Source organism: Budorcas taxicolor, chromosome 10 (assembly GCF_023091745.1).
Source record: "Budorcas taxicolor isolate Tak-1 chromosome 10, Takin1.1, whole genome shotgun sequence".
Lineage (NCBI taxonomy): Eukaryota > Metazoa > Chordata > Mammalia > Artiodactyla > Bovidae > Budorcas > Budorcas taxicolor.
In genome coordinates this window covers 10,266,266-10,290,526 of record NC_068919.1, presented here as the reverse complement: position 1 = coordinate 10,290,526, position 24,261 = coordinate 10,266,266, and the positions used below count along the sequence as shown (strand labels likewise).

Sequence of the window (24,261 nt, the reverse complement as noted above, 5' to 3'; positions counted from 1 at the left end):
TCCCCTTTGGTAACCATTTGTTTTCTACATCTGTGAGTCTGTGTCTGTTTTGTACATAAGTTCATTTGTATCTTTTTTTAGATTCTGCATCTAAGTGATATCATATGATATTAATGGGGGTGTCTTTGAGTTCAAGAGAACCAAATGCCCAATATAATCCTAGAAGAACCTTATAAATACTCCTAAACAGATTTTATTTTAAACAGATTGTGTTTGGATGAGCCTTCCAGGGTAAATTAGCTACAGAATGGGGCCCCAGACATTTAATTGAGAGAGTCTTCTTCATATCATTGCTTCAAATTCTTTATCTGGATGCTATATCATATCTGCTAGAATTGATAGAAGAAGTTTTGAAATGTAGTATTTAGATATTTTCTTGAGACAGATTATTCAGTATTGACTCAGGAAATATTTGTGGGGTAGAGTCTATGTGCTCATTCATGAAACTGATTAAGCTATGACCAAAGTCTGTTTACCACTCAACAGGCTCTAGTTCTTGGGAATGTTCTAGCTCTTCAGTTTGGGAAATTTTAAGAAAGGAACCAGGAGGGCTGCTCGATTCAAGGGAATGGTGGGGACTGGGACCAGGAAAACTCTTTGTTTGCTTGTTCATAGTTCTTCTCCTTAAGGGAACGCACATGCTTTGTTAGTTTGAGTCCACATTTTATGTCACCCCCCATTCTTCCTAATAGTGTGTATTCCTAACCTAAGTGATTCCATCTAAGTCATCCCATTTCTGAATCTGCAAACAACTCTTTCTCTAATAACTTTTATGGACTTGATGTATATGTTTGTTGGCTGGTTCTTGCATTATTTATGTGGTTCAGATGGGTTCTTATAACTGTCATGAGCCTTAAGCAATGTGTGTTCAAACTGATTCTGATGTATTTTCACCCCCAAAGGACTGGCTGGTATGTCTCAGTTTCTCACCAACAGTAATTTAATTCTTAACAGATAAACTATTAACATTTTGAAAATGTTAATTCTTTTTTTTTGTATTTCCTTTCCTTCCCACTTTTAAGGCAGGTTTAACAACTTACTTTCATCCTGGAATAAACTTAAAGAAAATACATTACTATAGCATCAAACTTTATGAGAAACTGGAAGAAGAAACTGGACAGGTAAATGCATTTAACTTGAGCTTATCTTTTAGGTCAGTTTCTGAGATACAGAAGATTACTGAAGGATTTTGATATCATCATGTTTCACTGTCTGTAGTGACATCTATGGCATGTGAAATGTCTAATGTGGTAGAAGATTCTGATGAGAGTTTAAGATGAGAACCTCTAGAGCTTGCTTTTCAATCGATTGAGTTTCTTGAGGTATATTACCCATGTAACTACCTGCTCTTCTTGATTTTTTAAATGAGAAGAGAATAAAAAGCAGTCTTTAAAAATATCTTTGGTCAGCTACTATATCTGGAAACTAAGAGATCAGAGCCTTTCAGCACTGGTTTGCAAAGAATCTGATGATTGTACACGCCAGATTGTCACATGACTTTGAAAAGTGCTTCCCTTAAAGCCCCTTACTTTTATTTTCATCTCATCTCATTTGTCTTAGTACTTTCAAAATAAAGTGGCAGGCAAAAAGTATCCATAGACTAAGACTGAAGTCTACTTAAATTTTTCATGCCATTTCCCTTTCCTAAAACCATCACACGGCTCCCCACAGTGTACAGGACAAAAGCCAAAGAGGGACCTTTATAAGCTAAGCCCTGCCTGCTTTCCCAGCATTTTCTCTTGCCACTCTTTGCTCTGCTTATATGCTTCAGCTATTCTTAATTATATGCAGTTCTAGAACGAGCTGATCTCTGTCCCTGAGACGATATTCCCTCTGGTCCCCGTTTCAGCATCACCCTCCACCTTCCCGGGAGTCGTCTGCTTTGAGAAGCCATCCCTAACTTTCTTCACCCAGCAATCAGATGGGACTGAGCGTGCATCTCTTGGCTCTAAGACCATGAGTGCACAACCCCCTTATAACATAAATCTCTCTCAATTGTGGTTGTTGTTTTATTTACTTTATTTAATTGGTCTTTCCTACAGACTTTGAGCAAGGCGAGGACAAGGACCACATCTCTGTGGCTGTTCTGGGTCTTCACTGCTGCGCGGGCTCTCATTGCTCCGGGCGGGGGCTGCTCTCTAGGCACAGTGTGCGGGCTTCTCAATGCAGTGGCTTCTCTAGCTGCCGAGCACAGGCTCTAGGGCACGTAGGCTCAGCAGTTACAGCTCATGGGCTTCGCTGCTCCACAGCGTGTGGAAGCAAACTCATGTCTCCTTCACTGGCAGATGGAGTCTTAACCACTGGGCCACGAGGGAGTCCAAGGACTTCATTTTTGATCTCTGTCACTCAGGGCCTCGCTGAGTGCTTGGCCAAGTAAAGAACTTCAATAAATGCCAAATGAACGTTTCTTTCAGTTCATACTTATTCTCCTTGTTGCAACATTCGAATTCTTCATGTTCCCTCTTCAACTTTTTCTTTTTTCACATAATTTTCTTCCACTCTGTAGATGAACACTATCTCATGTTGTAATTATACATTTAGCTGTCTGTCTTTACCTGCAGACTGTAAGCTCCCTCCAGGCAGGGTCTTCCTCTCTCTTGTTCAGAATAGCATCTCTAAGGGCTTAGTATGGTGCCTGGCACAGAGGAGGCACTTAGCGCACACTCCTTGAATGAATATCTTTTTGTATGAGGCAAACATGGTGTATAGTTATCGCTGTCATGCATAGGGAATCTCTTTTCTGGCACACCTGCATTTTCACTGTGCTGGAGAAGAACCATGGTTGAGTGCCAAATCATCATTTACTTATGAGTTTTTATTGGCATCATTGTTGCAGGTGGTGGGATTCCATCAGCCAGGTAGTATCAGAATTGCTACCACTCCTGTAAGGGTAGATGAATTTAAATATCAAATGACTCGGACTGGCTGGCATGCAACAGAGCAGTACATTATTGAACCTGAAAAAATTCAAGAAATGTTTCCTCTACTCAACATGAATAAGGTATTTATCTTAAGGGCATTTTCACCATTTGTTAATTTTAATTAAGATTAGAAAATGTTATTTTAGAAAGTTAATTAAAAATAGAAAAACTTTGTGCATACATTTTGAATGACAAAATTAGATATTTAATGCTGAAATTTGGGTAAATGAGAAGGTGGGATATTATGTATGTTAAATAAAGTAAAAGTGACAAACAATCTGATTAGTTTTCTACCTATGACAACCAAGGAAACATTTTCAGTACCTCTCTATTACTGTGTCCCTCAGCTCTAGAGATTTTTATAATAAACCTTCTGCTTGAGACATGCAAAGAAAATAACTGGGTGTGATAAATGTGTGTGTAGAAAGAATGTATTATTAATTTTTTAAATAAAATCAAAGATAGAAATACATGCTATACCTAATATATATTGCTACACAAATATCCCCTAACTCAAATAACTAGCTTGACAATCTCTGTATCAGGTTATTGATCTAACCAAATTTGGCTGAGAAAATCCATTTGGATATTTAGTGTCTTTTTGCTGAGTGATAATCCCTTTTGAATAATAGTAAAAATGACTAATACTGCAGTACCTAACACTACAGCACACAATTATATACTGGGTATTATGCTCAGCCTTTTACATATATAATCTCATTTAATCTTCACAATAAAAATAAGAAGCATTTGGGCTTCCCAGATGGCTCAGTGGTAAAGAATCTGCCTGCCAAAGCAGGAGACACACAAGAGAGGTGGGCTCATTCCCTGTGTCGGAAAGATCCCCTGGAGTAGGAAATGGCAACTCACTCTAGTATTCTTGCCTGGAAAATTCCATGGACAGAGGAGCCTGACAGGCTACAGTCCATGGGGTCACAAAGAGTCATACTGGACTGAGCGACTGAACCTACCCACACCCACACATCCACATACACACATTATCAAGAAACAGGAAATTGCAGCGTGGTTCACAGAGTGGGCCCAAGACCATGCAGTGAGAAAGCTGGAGCAGAGATTTGTGCCTAGGCTCTCTGACTTCCAGATCAAAGCTATGAACCCTCTTGGATCAGAGTCACTGACTCCTTAATGCGTACTGCCTCAGGGTATCGGATAGGGCTGTTCAGGCTTGTGTTTCTCCCTGATAAGTCCGGCAGTGTCTCTGCCCAGGAGAGTCCATAGCTTTGATCTGGGAGCTGGGGTTGTTTGCCTCTGGGAGTCTTTACGGGCTGCTGCACTGCCTTGTCTGCAGTTTTGTGTGATTCCAGTGTGACGGCAGCTTGGTGTTACATCGCATCGTCTGCATTAACATTCTGCCACCACTACTGGGAAGCGTATTCTGTTTATATGTCAATCTTGGGGTGCTTTGCTGCAAGGCCTCACCTTCACAGATTTTTCTCAAGAATATTAGGCTGTGGAAATATGTGGGAAGAGTATTCTCTGCATCTGGGCAGGGATCCCAATCACATAGATACAGGATCACTGCATAAGGACATATCCATTATAAAAGACCAGTGTGATGTTTGCGTGTGTGTGTTAGTCACTCAGCCCTGTTTGACTCTTTGCAACTCCATGGACTGTGGCCCACCAGGCTCCTCTGTCCATGGAATTCTCCAGGCAAGAATATTGGAGTGGATTGCCATTCCCTTCTCCAGGGGTTCTTCCCGACCCAGTCTCCTGCATTGTAGGCAGTTTCTTTACCACCTGAGCCACCAGGGAAGAGAAGTGATATTTAGAAGTTTACAATAATACAAATGCCATTGAAATCAAAATTCTCTTGCACTAAACCTGTAACCAGAGATTGGATTAGTAATCCAAAACTTCCCACAAAGGAAAGCTGGGCCCCAGATGGCTTCACTGGGCCCAGACATTTAAAGAAGAATTACTACAATTCTTCACAAAGTCTTCCAAAAATAGAAGAGAAGTGAACCCTTTCCAACTTATTCTATGAGGCCAGAATATATACCAAAACTAGACAAGACATCATGAGAAAAGAAAGACCTGTATCTCTTATGAATACTGATGTAAAAATCCTCAACAAAATATTAGGCAATTGAATTCAGCAACTTAAAAAAAAAGATTCTTTAGCATAACCAAGTGGAATTTATCCCTTATGCCGGGTTAGTTTTAACATCTGAAAAATCAATCAATGTACCATTGTATAAATAGAATAAAGGATAAAAAAATACATGATCATCTCAACAGATGCAGAAAAAAGTTGACCAAAGCCTCTTGCCCATACTTGGTGCTTAATAGATTTTTGCTGAATAGATGAGAGCTAACTATATATTTCACTGCTCCCTCGTTGTTCCATCTGAGTTGGATTCTTCTTTGTTTCTCCCTCAGTATCTCAAGCCCTAGCACAAAGTAGGTACTTAAGAACTAGTTGTTGAATGACTGAATCAAGTACACATTTCCCCGATACCAGTTACATATTTAACACATGAATTTACTAATAGTATTAAATAATTAAATATAAATAACTGATCAGTTAGTGTTAGATTTGACTACAAATGTCAGAAACCAAAGTAATAATGCTTAGACAAGATAGGTGTTTACTTCTCTCTTATTTAGGTAGTCCAGGGCTTGAACGGTGACTCTTCTCCATGAAGGCTTCAGGGACCCGGTTGCCTTCTAAATCACTGCCCTGCCATTCCTAGGGTGTGGCTCTTTTGTTCTTATTCCAAGATGGCAGCTAGAGCACCAACCATCATGTCTGCATCACAGACAGCAGGGTGGAGCAAGGGACAAAGAAGGGACGAGAGGCATATGCCAGTTGTCTTTTTAAAATGATTCGTGTGACCATGATACTTTCATTTGCATTTCATTGACCAGAATTTAGTACCAGTTTTAGTTACCAGCTGGGACTAATGGCTGCCAGCTATTGGACACTCTTTGTTCTTAGTGGTTATGTGTCTAAGAAAACATATGTCTTCCCTTGCTTTCTGGGGGAGGGAAGAATGAATGCTGGAGACAATTGCAAACTTCTTTCAAATAGCTTGTTTACTTGGCTCTAAATGTAACTCCTACCTAGGTCTGAACTTGGACAGGGAAAATAAAGTGAAGATGGAGCAATCTGATGCCATGATGCGTTTTTAAAGTTAAGGTTTACTGAATATTTGCTGGCAGGATACTGAGTGAGTATATATATAAATTCATTTGACTATTGACTCTTGTATGATCCATTTAGATTTTAGCTGGACTGTATAATCCTGGAGATGGTCACATTGATCCTTACTCTCTAACTATGGCCCTGGCGGCTGGGGCTAGGAAATATGGTGCCCTTTTAAAATATCCTGCCCCAGTGACTTCTTTGAAACCAAGGTCAGATGGAACATGGGATGTTGAAACACCGCATGGATCTATGAGAGCAAATAGAATTGTGAATGCTGCAGGTAAGCGTCTTTTCTAATAGTGGGTTTTTTTTTTCAAGCGGCAAAGAAATAAGATATTTAGCTATAAAGTAATGTTTTATACTCTAAACATTGTTATGAAACACTGTGATGCTCTCATGTTGAACATTTTGTCTGTTTCTGAGCTACAAATCTCTCCCTCCATCACCTTGTTCTTCATATGTGAGATATGATGCTGCCCTTGGTTATCCATAAGAAGTTGGTTTTCCATCTTATTCTGTTCCGGGTCATATTTTGCCAAACTATGCTTCTTCCTCCTTTCTAAATTTTTGCCTTCTTTACAATAATAACCAAATTCTAATGTTCAAATTCATGAGCATTGTCTTTTTGCTTTTTAGAGCAAATTTGATCATTTGTATCCTTTCTCATCCACTTTGATTACTTGACTCTATTCAAAAAACTTTTAACTCATTAAACATATTGGATAATCTTTTCTTTAGTATGCTTTGTTACAATTTAGACTCAGAATGTTGAAGCCAAAAGGGATATTTGAGATAATCTAACAACTCGCTCATCTTCCATTTGTGAAGATCAAAGTCCAAGAAGTTTATGTTTATTGCAAAGTGACAGTTATGCTAATTGGCAAAATGACAGTTATGTCAAAACCAGGACTTGAACCTGGGTCTTTGGAGTCTTGAGTTAACACACTTTCTATCAGGTCCTTCGCCTATGAAGGAATTTTCAAATAACACACTAAAAATAAATTCTTGTGCAAATGAAACTGCTTGTGCAGTCTAACCTGGGATAATAATTTATATTTACCTATGGTACATAATGGTTAATTTAAAACCTAAAATAAGCATGTGGCAGCTGTAGATTTTCTCGTGGTCTGCTCTTTGAGTCATTGCTTATATTTACAAAGTGAAAACAACCTTTATATTTATCAGATCAGATGATATGCCATGAGAACACGCCAGAAGCAAGTACTCTTGGGATTCTTTCCTTTAGATTGTATCTTCTGTTTGATGTTATTTTTTTAACAAAACATTTTGAGTGACCCTGGAAAAAGTAATATCTTCAATATTTAAGAGTTTATGTTAGTATTTCTGACTCTTTCTAATCCATGCTCCCATTTGTAAAGCATAAAAATCTCATTCTTTGACATCATTTGAAATTCTAAATAATGTAAGATGACTTGCCTGAAAAATAAAAGCAAAAGCACTGATTTGTTTTTGAACTTCACTTGCCCCGCCCCAAGGAAATCTCCATCAGGAACTCCCTCCAACCCCCCCCACCCCCACCACTGTCCTTGGGCACACCTGGTCTAAATTCTGCCATAAGATCTAAGGCAATAAAACTGTTCCTTCTCTTTTTCCAAGTAGGAAAAATTCTTTGTCATCTTGCAACTTTCTTTATGGCCTCATGAATTCAGCCTCTAAAAGCATTTGACAGTTTTCATAGTGATAGTAAATACTAAACAGACATTCTCTGACTTCTTATCCAGCACCTGTGACAGACATTGCTCATTGATCACTGAACTCATTTCAGAGAGACTTGGACAAACCCCATGATTTTTCTTACACAATGCTTCAGGCAGCCACATCCTCTCAACTGTTTTGAGAAATAACATAGAAGACCTTAATTTTACACATTTATCTCTTATTTTCCTAAAATGGATAAATATTTATTCATACAATTCATTGCCATCATAGTATTTCTTTTTTCGAAAGCACAGTTTGTGAGGAATAAGGAATCATTGAGGAGAAAGAATAATTTCCAAAGAGATCTGACCTAAGTCTAGGACACTGGTTACCATATGAGGTATTCTGTGCAGCTGTGCAATCTTGTGGGGTGGCCTGGGCAGAGGAGAACAGGGGCAGGAGGTCCTGGAGAAATATTTCTGGTGCTGGCCTCAAAAAACAAATCCCAGAGCAGCATCAGGAAAACTGTTCTTCAGATGTCCTGCTTCTGAATGCCTTTGCTCCTGATGCCTTTAACTCAGCCACATCTGAGTTCCATCCTCAGGTCTTGATAACTCCAGGTAGCTCCTTGTTCACAGTTGTATGAAGAACTGTGTGCTTGTGCACTTGGTTGCTCGGTTGTGTCTGACTCTTTGCGACCCCTTGGACTGCAGGCCGCCAGGTTCCTCTGTCCATGGGATTTCCCAGGCAAGAATACTGGAGTGGGTTTCCATTTCCTCCTCCAGAGACTCTTCCCACCCCAGGGATTGAATCTGCCTCTCTTGCTTTGGCAGGCAGATTCTTTACCACTGAGCCTCCTGAGAAGCCATACAAAGAACTGTGTCGTCTCAATTCTCATTTCTTTATGCCATTCAGATCACATCTCCGCCCCATATCTTTTTTTTTCCTTTTTCTTCTCCATCTCTTTTCTTCCATTGGCAAACATTATTGGAGAAAATCTAACTTATCACATATTAGTAGTCTGTGGAAGGTATGGAGGAGTGTGTGCTTATTTATGTCTGTTTTTTAAAAAAAAACCTTTTTAAAGTATGGAGGTTCCCCTAAATGTAAGCCTTAGTCATTGTGGGTGAAGTTTTGGACAAATCCTCTTCTATTCTTAAAGCTAGCAGTGATTAATTTTATGAATAAAAGCAACCATCTGCAGAAGGCATTGTGCTGACGTGATTTAGAATGTGTATCTGATGGAATGTTTCCCAGAGTTATTTGGTGAGACCAAGATGTCTCATAAATTTCAGAGCTAGCCTTCTGGCAGCTCTGAAATCTAATTAACATCACTGGGATATAAACTTGGAAATATAACCAAAATGTAAATGATGTAAAGGCCACTATTAGTTACTCAACTGTACCATAACCTGCTAAACGTCTCTTTACATGGAGTCATAACGAAAGGCTGCTGAGTCTTCAGGATACCACGAAAAGGGAAGTCTAAAAGCAAAAATTTGTTAGTTTGCTGATGTATCTCCAGCACTGTCCAGGGCAGTGGGGCTCTCTTGACCAGAGACATGCTATTGCCAGCTGTGTGACCTGGGCAAGTTACCCATTTGTAAAACAAAGATGTGTGTGAAAGTGTTAGTCATGTCTGACTCTTTGAGACCCCATGGACTGTAACCTGGCAGGCTCCTCTGCCTATGGAATTCTCCAGGAAAGAACACTAATTGCCATCTCAACAAGTTATTATGATCAGTAAATGAGCTAATACTGTTAAGTATCCAGATAAGAGACTTCCCTAGTGGCTTAGTTGGTAAAGAATCTGCCTGCAATGCAGGAGACCCAGGTTCCATCCCTGGATGGGGAAGATCCCCTGGAGAAGGAAATGGCAACCCATTCCAGTATTCTTGCCTGGAAAATCCCATGGACGGAGGAGCCTGATGGGCTATAGTCCATGGGGGTGCAAAGAGTTGGACACAACTTAGCCACTAAACCACATAGAAAGCACTAAACAAATTCAGTAGAATAATGATAATGTTGATTATTATAGTTATTTCCTGGAAGGCCTATGCCCTGGTCTGGGAAACACTAGCAGTGGATGTATAGGTTCTTGGTAGCAGCCTTGAGATTTCCCTGCTCCTTTCAGTTGCTCTGTGATCACCCAGCACACATTCTGCTGGTAACCCGACTTCCCACAGAGCTTGGTTTTCAAGCTAGATGCATAAGGGTCACCATGAGAAGTTTCCCAGGTGGTCTGGCTGGGAAGCTGCATTTTAAACAAGGCTCCAGGTAGTACTGTACTGTCTGTACCAGATGGACTGTAAATATCTTTTGAGAAACACTGGTATATCAGTGTTTCCTGTATATCTTGTTCCTACAGATGAGGGAACATGGGGAGCTTTTAGCTGAGCAAGCAGAGCTGAGGAACTGTTTCTCACCCTGCTGACCTCTTGGTGTGCAATAGGCTAACCTGCCTTTAGTGTTGCTCTGAACACAGCTTTGCTCATCCTTGGGGAGCCAACCTGAGCTCCAGAGCAGCTCAAGGGCGAGGGCAGGAGCTATTTGCTGTGATGCCTGATGATGAATGTTTCTCTTGACCTCATTTCCAATCTACTCATTAAGCCCACGTTAACTCTGTAAACTTTACTTCAGAATTTTCCTAATACGGTAAGTCAGAAATGTGATTGGGTCATGCCAACATGAAGCCCAATATTCAGCCAAAAAGAAGTGCTTAATTTTGTGCAGGCTTTGCCTCAGAGAATGTCACTGTATAAACCATCATTGTCACTGTATAAACCATCTACTAGAAGTAAACTTGTCCACAAACCCATACTGTTCATTTAAACTCCATTTCTATTAATCACTGCATTTTAAAAACGGAAGCCATTTCTAGTGATCATTTTTATTGACTCGTCTATGTTTTTCAGATGATATTGGTAGATTATAGAAGATTCCTCCACACTTGTTTCTCTTCCCTTTGAACTCGGTTAGTGGGTGATCTAGCAAGGGTGAAAGTGTAACCTGGCAAGATTTAGGTTAACTTGATTGACGTATAGAGGAAGAGAATGCCAACAAACACCACCACAGTGTAGCGGAAAACAGTGTAGGGCTTGCTATGGGGTTTGGAGTAAGATAGTTGTATGATGGTTATGCATACATTTCCACTTTATTTTAATGATGAAGTGTATTAATAAGCAAACAGTTAGGTTCAGAAATTTGTAAATATGTTTGAGTAGGACAGAATTTGTACAGTTCTTCTGTGTATTCTTGCCACCTCTTCTTAATATCTTCTGCTTCTGTTAGGTCCATACTATTTCTGTCCTTTATCTAACCCATCTTTGCATGAAATGTTCCCATGATATCTCTAATTTTCTTGAAGAGATCTCTAGTCTTTCCCATTCTGTTGTTTTCCTCTATTTCTTTGCATTGATTGCTGAGGAAGGCTTTCTTATCTCTTCTTGCTATTCTTTGGAACTCTGCATTCAGATGCTTATATCTTTCCTTTTCTCCTTTGCTTTTCGCTTCTCTTCTATTCATAGCTATTTGTAAGGCCTCCCCAGACAGCCATTTTGCTTTTTTGCATTTCTTTTCCGTGGGGTTTTTCCAGTGGTCATGTATGTATGTGAGAGTTGGACTGTGAAGAAAGCTGAGCACCGAAGAATTGATGCTTTTGAACTGTGGTGTTGGAGAAGACTCCTGAGAGTCCCTTGGACTGCAAGGAGATCCAACCAGTCCATTCTGAAGGAGATCAACCCTGGGTGTTCTTTGGAAGGAATGATGCTAAAGTTGAAACTCCCGTACTTTGGCCACCTCATGCGAAGAGCTGACTCATTGGAAAAGAGTGTGATGCTGGGAGGGACTGGGGGCAGGAGGAGAAGGGGATAACAGAGGATGAGATGGCTGGATTGCATCACCGACTTGATGGACGTGAGTTTGAGTGAACTCCGGGAGTTGGTGATGGACAGGTGCTGCAGTTCATGGGGTTGCAAAGAGTTGGACACGACTGAGCGACTGAACTGAGGACAAAATTTATTTTCTTTAATTTTTGATTTTAATTGAAATGAGCTTATTAACCACTACAGTGGTTTGAAATACTAGGCTAAATACTTTGGCTTTTTATATTTTAAAACTGCTCCAGTGCATATAACCAGAACATGTGGCTTTACTATATTATCCTGCCAAGTCTTGATATTGGTAATCTACATCTTTCTATGAGCAAGAATAAATTAAATCTTTAAATGATTCAAAGACCAGCGGGCAGCTCTAATGCCCCCAGGTAAGATTTTTGGTTTGCAAATGGACACCCATTTCTGTTATCCAAGTGTGACCAGCTTAGCTGTTAGGCTAAAACAAAACAAGAGAATCCAAGAGTGATGTTTGGATGTCACATAAGAGAACATCATCAGGGTTCTCAGATTCAATTGATAATTTGTGTCTGGCTCTGAACTTCATAGTGACAGAGACTTCAGGACTCCTTAGCAGGTTGCCCCCCACCAAAAAAATAACCAACAACACCACCAGAAATGGTTAAAAGTTTAGAGAATGCAACCTCTAAAGAAATAACTTGGGGAAGATTCCCTAATCATTAGAATGATCGTTCAACATTATTATGAAACAAAGAAGCAAACAGGACCCACCATCCCCCCAATAAATCATTGGTGGGTCAGGTGGCCCTGTATCCCTGACAAATCATTGTTTTTGTCATTTTAGGTTCTAAAATACCTTTATGCAGTTGAATATGTCTTGGACTTTTAGAATAGTCTTTCTGTAGCCAGAAAACCAATAGGATGTGACCACTCCAGAGTCTCCCAGTATGAGCTTGGGCATGTCTCCTTATCATTTTGGACTTTAGCTCCACATCTGTAGACTGAAGAGTCACTGGGGAGGGGAGAGAATCAAGGGTCCTTTCAGCCACAAATTATCTGGTTCTGTCTTTTGCAATTAGAAAAAAGTAATATTAGTTTCCCCCAAGACAATGCGCCCGTGCACACTGTGGAGGGAGAAACAGGTCGCAGGAATGCTTACTTACCTATGGGCCTGCTCCCCTTTGCTGGAGCACTGCCTCCCTCCTGCTCAAGATGCCTCTGCCTTTGCAATAAAGGGTCTTTTTACAAACATATCCAAACTAAACTTGTAATATAACAGAGAACTTAAGTTGTTATCTTTCCCAAAGAATATACATTTCCAAATTTTAAGTTGACAGAACAATTCTGTATTTGTAGAATTTTAGGCTCCCAGGATTTGGAGAGACTAGAGTCTGGGGGATAGAGGGCTGACTACCAGGGTTTTATTTTGCATATTATTATGCTGATCACAGCTACACGGGGTCTCTTTCATTGCCTGACCTCCCTGTTGTACAAGTAAGGTCAGTCCATTACTGTCTTTTTAATATTTGTGACATTTTATACATTTGGGTTGTTTATTTTTTCCTTCAAAGGGTTTTTTCCTCATACCTTTGCTTATGGGCAAAATACTTTTTCAGAAATGGAGTTCCCTTAGATTCTTCAGAACTCTGGGGTAGTAGAAAATATTGTCTCCTCTTCCCCCATTCAGTTTTGCAATGACAAAAAGTTTAAAGTTGTTATGGACATTCATTTCTTAAAAATTAATTTTAGGGAAGTATAGTTGATTTTCAAAGTTGGGCTAATTTATTCTGTACAGCAAAGCCATTCAGTTACATATATATATATATATATATATATATATACATACACACACACACATATACACACATACATTCTTTTTCATATTCTTTTCCATTACGGTTTATCACAGGATATTGAATATAGTTCCCTGTGTTATACAGTAAAACCTTGTTGTTCATCCATCCTATACACACCAGTTTGCATTTACTAACCCCAAACTCCCCTTCTGTCCCTCCCCCTTCCTTGGCAGCCACAAGTCTGTTCTTTATGCTGATGAGTTTATTTCTGTATCATGGATAAGTTCATTGGTGTTGTTATGACATTCTTTAGACTTTGCCATGAGTACTGAATTCTTCTAAATGTTTTCTTTTAATTGAAATAGCCATATCCATGGCCATCTGTGTACATTTTTATGTGAAGTGACATCTTCTAATACTTTTTCTTATTTCAGGATTTTGGGCTCGTGAAGTAGGTAAGATGATCGGACTAGAACATCCTCTCATTCCGGTTCAGCATCAATATATTATCACATCAACCATCCCTGAAGTGAAAGCTTTAAAGCGAGAACTCCCGGTGCTCCGCGACCTGGAAGGATCGTTTTACCTCCGACAGGAAAGGGATGGGCTTTTGTTTGGTCCATATGAAAGTCAGGAGAAAATGAAAGTTCAGGACTCATGGGTCACCAGTGGAGTCCCCCCAGGTGGGTTCGGCAAATAGAAGCACGTGCAGGTCGGACACGTATATGTTGTCCTTCCCGACGCTCTGGGTTGTTTGTAGAATAAGATGACACCATGATACTAGACTATCAGATAGATAACTTGGAACATTGGATGTGAGGGCTTTGAGGCAAATTCTGCTCTCATATCCCTTTGAACAATCACAGCAGCGAGTAAGGAAAGAGAGTTGGTGGTAGAAAAGCTGAAAAAATGGTGCTCCCCGCTGCTTTGGAAAGCCCCAGCTAATTTTTACCTGGCCATACCAACCTCCTGCTTCCCCTCTCCCTTCTCACTCCTCTGCTTCCTTGATCTAGTTTCTAGCTTTGTATACAGCTCCTCTTGTGCTTTGACAGTTGGTAACACAACAGGTATCAGAGCTAGGCATGCAGCCTGTTAAGAATGAAAGCCTTGAAATCTACAACAGAACAGGACAGGCTGAACTGCGAACTGAAGCTGTCTCCTGCTGCATAAATGGATGTGGAAAAGGCTTAGGCCTCCCTGCTAACTCTGGAGGTACCATAGTTTCTCTTTTAAGTTCTATAAGAGAGGAAAAAAAACCTGTTTTATTTATTTACTTTTATTTTAAAAAAATTTTTTTCATGAAACTTTTCTGCAAAGCCAGATGAAGGATTGGGTCACCTAAGGAGGCATCTTGGGTTTTAGTCTATAGAAGGAGCTAAAATGTCATTGGCACACAAATATTATAGAGAATATGAAGAAATGCAGATGATAGTGCTTTCTGGAATTTACTTTGATAAGCTGCTTGGGCTACAGAATGAATCCCTCCCTCCTAGTCTTCAAAGAACATCTTTGCCCAGTTACTGCACATGATAAACCACCTTCCATAGACGTCAGGCCAGCCAGTTAAGTGCTTGGCTTTGCACAGTGGGCTCTGCACGTTTGGGCCTGAGGGGAGTAGCTCCCATCCCAGAGGGCGGGATGAGCTGCCACCTGGGAGCCTACCTCTAGGTCCTTCCTCTGTGCTGGCAGCCTCTCCTCCACATAAATGTTGAAGAAATATTTAAATAATTCTGGCTGGAGGAAGAGCCAGATTGTTGGCTGGCCCTGGGTGCCCACATGCTCGGGTCTAACCCCCGTGATCTGCAGGCCTCCCTGACCCGACACACTGTCCACAGAGGAGCAAGAAGGGGCTGGCTGGCTGCTGTGTGGGAATGCCGCCAGCGCTGCTGGGGGCATTCTTTTAGCAGCTCATCCGGTGCCTTTCACAACAGAGAAGATGACTGTGTCCCAAGACCTTGACTCTTCACAGTGTTCTAGTCCTCAATGTGTGTGTGGCAGGGGGCTTGAGAGTTAAAAGGTATCTAGAATCCATTATCTGCATCTTAAAGTGGCTTTCCATTTATCCCCAGTGTCCTGACATGACTTTGTCAACTCCCATTTGCCCTCACCTGAGAGGATGAAACAGAATTTTATAGTTAATTGAAGGATAAAAGATCTCTCTTGACAAACCGAGTTATTGTTGGTTTTTAAAATTGTGATCGGATTAAATACTGGAAACTGCTAATATGAATAAAATAAAATTTTATATTAGAAAGTTTATCTTTCATGATTTAATGTTTCAAAAAATAACATTATTATTCTCAGTATATAATATGGTAATATAACAATACTCATCTGTTGATAGCGAATATCAAGCATAGAATTTAAAAAGAAAAAAGAAAATAACTTTCTCCTAGGCCATCTTTAAATGTAAGCTTGGATTCAGGGATTTAAGTCACTTTGGAGTGCATGGCAAGACAGGTGTGGTATCCTCACCGCCATGACATTTCTTTTTTTTTTTTTTTAACTTTTTATTTTGTATATTGGGGTCTAGCTGAAAACAATATTGTGATAGCTTCAGATGGACAGCACAGGGACTCAGACATACATATACATGCATCCACTCTTCCCCACGCTCCCTTCCCATCCAGGAGGCCACGTAACATTGAGCAGAGTTCCCTGTGCTATACAGTAGGTCCTTGTCAGTTATCCACTTTAAACATGGCAGTGTGTATATGTCCATCCCAAACTCCTTAGCGATCCCTTCCCCCTGCCCCCAACCCCTGGCAACCATAAGTTCATTCTCTAAGTCTGTGAGTCTGTTTCTGCTTTGTAAATAAGTTCATTCGTATCATTTCTTTTTAGATTCCACGTATTAGGGATGTCACACGATATTTCTACTTTTCTGTCCGAACACTGGCATTTCTTTTCAGGTTTTGGAAAGGAGCTCTTTGAGTCTGATCTAGACCGAATCATGGAACACGTTGAAGCTGCCATGGACTTGGTTCCAGTCTTGAAAAAGGCTGACATCATCAGGATCGTCAATGGGCCCATCACCTATTCTCCTGACATTCTGCCTATGGTGGGGCCCCATCAGGGGGTCCGAAACTACTGGGTGGCTGTAGGTTTTGGGTGAGTATCTCTATGTAACTCAACATTGATTAGAGTTACATATTTTAGAGAAGTCTTGCCCCATAATCTCAGGCCAAAAAAGGAAACTGGGGGAGAGGGAGAGAGTTTTCTCCCTTTCATGAGCAATGACGTGAAAGGAATAAAAATTTTCAGTCTTAAAACTTTGACTTGTATAGGTTTGACAGATTTGTTCACAGAAGGGCAGTGATTTCCTGGAATTTTCTCTTTGCATATTTCTTGCCACTTCCATTATTTATGTTTCCTTTCATGCTGCGAAATGTTCAGATGAATGAATTTGTCCCACTTTTACAAGGATGTTTTCATAACACAATATGACAAAGATAATTTAAAATATCAAATGTGTAATATATCTGATGTAGTTTTCACCATAATTCATACTTGTTCAACATGATTTGCTTCTTTATGATTACTCAAGCTGCTTACTATTTATGGTTCCATTACCTATTTGATCTTTCATCTCTAACATTTGTCCCATTAATTTGGTGAATATTAATGTCAAGCCTATTTTACTGTCATATCACAGTTTCTAATATTCTATTTTTCCTTCCCTATTTTGTTTGGCCATTTATTCAACTGATGATTGGTGATTGGCCAGCTTTGTGCCAGGTCTACTGCTGGGCACTGGGCTATAGCTGAGAACAAGGCAGGAAGTCTGACCAGAGGCACGAGACTGCTTGGGGTGCTGTTCTTCTAGGACCATAGAGAGGTTGGGGTCTGAACTAAGGAAGCAGCAGTGGGGACTGAGAGATAGGAAGCAAAATTACTTAGATTTGGTGACAGACTGCATTAGGTTTTAAGGGAGAGAGAAAAGGAGCAAATGATGGCAACCTTTCCAACTTACTCCTGTGGTTGCCGAGGTCAGAGGAAGCAACAACCAGGAAGATAATGAGTTGAATTTTTGACAGTGTGAAGTTTAAGTCTTCAGAACATTCAGAGGTAGAAAACCAGACGGAGATGTGAGTCTGGAAGGTATAATGGACCTGGGAGCCTAGGGAATCACCTATAGAGTCAACACGCAGGCCTCTGCATGTGGGAGTGTTTTTTTTGTGCATCCCTCGTGTATCTTCTTTGGAGAAGTGTCTGTTTGTATACTTCGCCCATTTAAGAAATTAGATTATTAGTCTTTTAATTGTTAAGTTGTAAAAGTTCTTTAGTCTAGATATAAGACCCTTATCTGATACATGATTTGCACAATTTCCCCCCTTCTGTGGGTTTTAAAATTTTCGTGATGATATCCATTGAAGCACAAAAATTTTAATTTCCATGAAGTCCAAAATGTGTATGTTTCTTTTTTTTTTGAATGTAGTTTTGATAACATATATAAGAAACTACTATTTAATCCAAGTTAATGAAGATTTATACCTTTATTTTTTTCCAAGAGTTTTATAGTTTTAACACTTACATTTAGGTCTTTAATCAATCTTGAGTTAATTTTTGTATGTGCTGTGAGGTAGGTACGCAGCTTGATTCTTTTGAGGATAGCCAACTGTCCCAGCATCACTTGTTGAAAGACTGCTCTTACTCACTAAATAGTGTTGGCATCTGTGATGTCTTTTTTTCTGATGTTACTTCTGACACCAGCACTTAGTTCTCCAGTTCTCGGACACCAACCGAGTGTCCAACAGTTTCAATCCAAATTTGCTGCTCACTCTTAGAGTGCAGACCCCACTCAGTCTCCCAAAACCATCCTCACTTCAGATACCAGTTTCAATTTCCAGGTATCACCTGTCTTTCTGACTGAATGGCTACAGATTTGGAGGTCACAACCCCTCCTCAGTTTTGCTAATTCGCTAGAGTGACTCTCAGAACTCAAGGAAAACTGACTTAGTTTTACCTGCTTATTCTCCAGAATGCGACTCAGGAACAGTGCGTATGGAAGGGAAGCGCAGGGCAAGGTCTGGGAGGGAGGATCTGCTGCAGGGCCTTCATGAGCCTCTCTGGTGCATCATCCTCCTGGCACTTCAGTGGATTCACCAACCCAAAGGCTCTTTGAACGCTGTGGTTTGGAAGTTGTTGGGGAAGCTTCATTACATAGGCACAATGGATTAAAACCATTGATCACTGGTGATTAAACTTCTGGTGACCAGCCTCTATTCTGAAGCCTGCCCCCTCTCCATGGAGCTGTTAGCGTAGCATACAAAAGAATATAAATTCCAAAAGTGTTAGGAGCTCTATGCCAGGAACTGAGGACAAAGGCCAAATATTTATTTTTTTATTGTCCCACAGCATCCTTGTAAAAAATCAGTTTACTGTATAAGTTTGGATTTATTCCTGGACTTTCAATTTTATTCCATTTGTCGGTGTGTCTGTTCTTAGGCCAGTACCACTCTGCCTTGATTACGGTAGTTTTTCACTAAGTTCTGAAACTGGGAAATGTGACTCTTCCAACTTTATGCTTATTCAGTATTGTTTTATCTATTTGGGCTTCTTATATTTTTGCGTAACATTTAGGACCAGCTTGTCAATTTCTCTAAAGAAACCACCTAGGATTTCCATAGGGACTGTGTTTTTGTAGATCAACTTGGGGAGTGTTGCCATCTGGACAATACTGAGTCTTGTGATTCACACAAAAGGGATCTCTTCCATTTGTTTGTGTGCTGTGTGTGTGCTTAGCCACTCAGTCGTGTCTGACTCTTTGTGACCCCATGGACCGTAGCCCACTAGGCTCCTCTGTCCATGGGGATTCTCCAGGCAAGAATACTGGAGTGGGTTGCCATGCCCTCCTCCAGCAGCTCTTTCCAACCCAGGGATCACAGCCAGGTCTCCTGCATTGCAGGCGGATTCTTTACCAGCTGAGCTACCAGGAAAGTCCATTTGTTTAGGATTTTAAAAATTTCTTTCAACAGTGATTTGTAGTTATTAGGGTATAAGTTTTACACTTCTTTTGCTAAATTTATTCCTAAATATTTTATTTATTTTTGATCCTGCAATTAACTGAATCACTGAATATTGATTTAGTCAATACATTTTGTGAATCATTGCTCTTTATCTATGAACAAACAGACAGTATACCTGGTCTCATGATATTTATACTTTAATAGAACACCTATTACTAAGGTAAGCAGGAAGTTGCTTTCTTTAGAACACTAGTTATTTATCACCTAGACATTGTATCTGCTTGTGTGGGGTTGATGTCGACATCCAGCTCTGACTGTTCTGAGCAGTTTCCCCAGGTTGTCCACACTGTGAGGTGAGTGGGAAGGACAAATGGTAGGGACGGATCAAAGTGCCTCACTCTCTGACCAATCTGGCCTAACCCCAAAAGGCATTTTTGTTATTTAAAAGTTGAGATTGCTAAAATAGTTCTCACGAAACACGGTGGAATGCTTACGTCGACTGCCCCTTCCAGCTTATACCAGGGATCCCGTCCATGGTTCTGAAGGCCAGTGGTTTCCATATATGTGGCTGAGCACCAAAATCACCTGTTGTTGTTGAGTCACTCAGTCGTGTCTGACTCTTTTGTGACCCCGTGGACTGTAGCCTCCCAGGCTCCTCTGTCCATGGGATTTTCCAGGCAAGAATACTGGAGTGGATTGCCGTTCCCTTCTCTAAGGGATCTTCTTAACCCAGGGATTAAACCTGAGTCTCCTGCATTGCAGGCGGACTCTTTACCACTGAGCCACCGGGCTTGTTAAAAAGCAAAATCTCAACTCTGTCCTTGGTTGCGTGTGTTTTTCATCCTCCTTTGCATCTTACCTGTGAAATTCCTATTATTTGTCGTTAGAATCCATGAGAGATGTGTTGAATTGGAAAACCAACAAGCAAACGTAATTCCCATACAACCCCCTTCTATAGATTCTGATTCAGTAGTCTGGAGAGGGGCCCAGGGATCACATCTCAGTATTGTCTGTTATTCTAGTCCAGAGAATAGGTATTTGCAAACTGTCTGCAGATATGCCAGTGCTCATTTTCATTACTCTAGTCAAAGCTGTTTTACTTTTGTCCCAAATATAGCAAGTTCTCCTGCTTCTAGGTGACTAACGCAGTACTCCCCAGATGTTTAATGAGTTGTACTGAACCGAATCTAGTTATCTTGGCTTAGAACAGATTACAAACAGCAAATTTAAAGACAAGAGAGTGCTGTAAGATGTAATGCCTGACAGTTTAACAGTTATTATACAAAAAGCAGACACAAACACTCAGAAGGCATAGCAGCTGGGCCATGTAATAATGGGTTATGCAGATAAATGCTAGACATAGAAGAAAAGCCTAACTCTTCTTTCCTCATCAAGTTCCCTTTCACTTCCATGTTATACATTACTTCCTTATGAAAATCTTGTCCATTGGGCAGAGGCATACTCTGTTGTTGGTTATACAAGGACCCAACAGCCACCATGTATCACTTGCCTACTATATGCTTTAAAATGCCATGTCAATTAATTCTCCACCAGCACCATAAAGTGTGCACGTGAGGAGACTAAAGCTCAGGGTGGTCACACAACTTGCACGGTCACACAACTGGCAGTGGCAGAACAAGAATTATACCCAGATCTCTCTTACTCTATGCATTTCACTCTCAATTACTCTGGGCCCTCAACAGATGTGTTGTATGAGATTTTACATATAACTTAATAAGGGTTATAGGGCTAAAGTTTGTGGGAATTTCCTTTTTGCTCTGTTTAAATGGATAACCAACAAGCACCTACTGTATAGCACATGGAACTCTGCTCAGTGTTATGTGCCAGTCTGGATAGGAGTGGATTTGGGGGAGAATGGATACATATATTTGTATGACTGAGTCCCTTCTCTGCCCATTTGAAACAAATCACAACATTGTTAACCAGCTATATCCCAGTATAAAATAAAAACTTTGAAGTTTAAAAAAAAATAAACACATTTAACATAAAAATAAATAAATAGGTTATATTCAGGATTCGCCTCAAGCAGCAGCACTCTGGCCTATTTATTTACTCATATGCATTGTTGAAAGATAAAGAACATGATGGTCTGGTAGTGAGTCCACACGAAACCAAAGCACAACCCTGGCTAGGCCCAAGGAGTCTGCCAAGGATATAAATTCTGTTATGTGTGTCTTGGCAGAAAAAAGAAAAAAGAAGGACCATTAAAGAAGTAAAGTCCAGTAACAGAGTGTGTACTGGGGTCAGATGACTGAGTTTGTATCCTAAACCTGCACTTTGTTGCAGTGTGACAGCCTTATTTAACTCCTGTGTGCAGGTTGGTTTTCTCACTGGTAAAATAGAGTTGCGAAAGCATAAATCAGCTGGTAGATGTAAGGAGGAAACAATGCCTGGTAAATGGTAGCTCTCAGTGAATGCCAAAAGAAATTTATATAGTTTCAAGCCTTGTAAACAGTATCTCTAGCTCTCAAAAATGATAACAGTTGTAGTCAGACACTGGAACTGGTTAAGTGAATAAACAGTTTATGCAAATAGTTCATAGTTATTTTAAGCATATATTTAATTTTTTTTGCTTTCTTGATACTTAGTGAGATTGCCAAATCAAATCTCTTTTCAAAATTATCTAGAGAAGTATAAATTGCTATCTCTTTATCCTGCTTAAGAAATGTCCTTATAACAAATATAAGGAAATATATCATCATAACAAATGATATAAACCATTTTTATGAAACAGTAAAATTGGTATCTTGTAGAAAAAGGTAGTTAGCATTTCCAGTCTTTGCTAAGGACCTCCCATGTTTTTAGAAGCTTCAGTACAGGCTAAGTAGTTGTCATCTGGGGTACTGGAATTTCTTGCATTTTGACGTTTGCTCATGTGGCTCCTTTTTGCTCCTAGTCCTCTCCCCATGACTCTCTACTCATCCAATTCCTTGAAAGCTTCTGTTGACTTAAACCACAGATGAACCACTCGAGACTTTACCCACAAGAGTGAGTGGGTAGAAACTCACATGGGTGATATTAAACCCTGATTCTTCCATCTGATATAAAATTACTTGCCGCTTATGTTCTTGGTCTTTTAAAAAATAATTATTCATTTGATTTTGACTGCGCTGGGTCTTCACCACTACCTGGGCTTTTCCTCTGGTTGCAGCAAGTGGAGGCGACGCTCGCTGCGGGGCACAGGCTTCTCGCTGCGGTGCACAGGCTTCTCTTGTTGAGGAGCAGGGGCTCTAGGGCACACAAGCTTCCGTAGCTGCAGCTTCAGGCTCTAGAGCACAGGCTCAATAGATGTGGCTGTGCTGTTCTCTGCTTAGTCACTCAGTCGTGTCCGACTCTCTGCAATCCCATGGACTGTAGCCCACCAGGCTCCTCTGTCCATCAGGATTCTCCAGGCAAGAATACTGCAGTGGGTTGCCATGCCTTCTTCCAAAGGATCTTCCCAACCCAGGGATTGAACCCAGGTCTCCCCCTTTGCAGGAGGATTCTTTACCTTCTGAGCCACCCGGTGGGCTTAATTGCTCTTCATCTCTGCATAAGATCTACAGCCACGCTCCCTGATCTTAGCTGCTTCCCAGATTAGGGATCGAACTTGTATCTCCTGCATTGGCAGGTGGAGTCTTCACCACTGAGCCACCAGGGAAGCCCATGTTTTTGGTTTTAAAGTATCTTCATATGGGTATAGAAACAAGCTAATCCTCCACACCGAGTGACTCATTGGTTGCAAAATACAGGAGCCGTTGTTTCTCCCCTTCTTCCCCACAAGTCCTTGGGTGACTGCCTCTTTGTCTGTGTGCCTCTATGATAATGGCTCAAGTCCTTGTACAGAGATCGTTGCTAAAGGGACCTAAACTAAACTGAGTCTGAGAAGGGATGGGTGTACCACACCAGAGTGCACATATTTCTCTTGCAAGATTCCTATTAGTGAGAATAATCATAGCTCAACATAACGTACCAAGCACATCTGCCTGTGTGCTTCCTCGCCTCTATTTTCCTAGAGCGAGATCCTTTCTAGCTAAGTCTCATAGGCTATTTTACAGACATGCATCTCTTGAAACTGTGGAAACTAACTAGTTATCAAGTCAGGCACATCTAATTTGCATGCTTAAACTTTTTTTTTTTTGAGGAAAAAGATTATAAAGATTATGTTGATTATGTTAATTGTGTGTTCTGAATAGCATAGAACACTCCAGCTTTGAGGCCTTGTGAAATATTTGGACATGTTTCATTGCTGGAAAGTAATATGTGTTAATAACAGGGTATTTATTTCTATATTTGAAAGATACGGCATAATCCATGCTGGTGGGGTTGGGAAATATCTCAGCGACTGGATCCTGCACGGAGAACCACCTTTTGATCTGATAGAATTGGATCCCAATCGCTATGGCAAATGGACGACAACTGAGTACACCGAGGCCAAAGCAAGGGAGTCTTACGGATTCAACAATATTGGTAAGGTGCAAATTTACCGCTGTCTGTGAAGTTCAGAATTGTCTGTCTGTTCAGAACTGACTTACAGCACCTCTGACTCTAGATGCTTTTTATTCTGTGCATCACTGGGGAATGGTTAGGGAGTCTAAAAAGCATATGCTTCTAAAACAAAAAGGAATCTATGTGGATATATGTCTTTAATGTGAGGAATGCATCAGTGATTTTAACTTTTAGCCTATTTTTACTTTACCTTTGATGATCATTATAAATGATGGTTTTGGTTTCTTGAAAATGTAAATTTAATATGTATTATTATATATGCTTATGTATTAAGCTTATATATGTTTATTTTACATACATGCTATGTGTATGTGTGTATATACATATATATATAGCTTCTGGATTTTTAAGTACCGTGTTTTCTGTTTTCTGAATCCCTTC

General features: G+C 40.3%; 1 protein-coding gene across 1 annotated transcript in view; it reads left to right on the top strand.

Moving 5' to 3' along the window:
• Window positions 1-24,261, top strand: part of DMGDH (dimethylglycine dehydrogenase) — a 70,644-nt gene that overhangs the window by 8,891 nt on the left and 37,492 nt on the right. Inside the window, exons 3-8 of the mRNA XM_052647055.1 lie at window positions 1,023-1,121; window positions 2,837-3,001; window positions 6,169-6,373; window positions 13,837-14,085; window positions 16,315-16,513; window positions 23,672-23,841. Coding sequence (XP_052503015.1) covers window positions 1,023-1,121; window positions 2,837-3,001; window positions 6,169-6,373; window positions 13,837-14,085; window positions 16,315-16,513; window positions 23,672-23,841 — 1,087 coding nt within the window. The remainder of the gene's footprint in view (window positions 1-1,022; window positions 1,122-2,836; window positions 3,002-6,168; window positions 6,374-13,836; window positions 14,086-16,314; window positions 16,514-23,671; window positions 23,842-24,261) is intronic.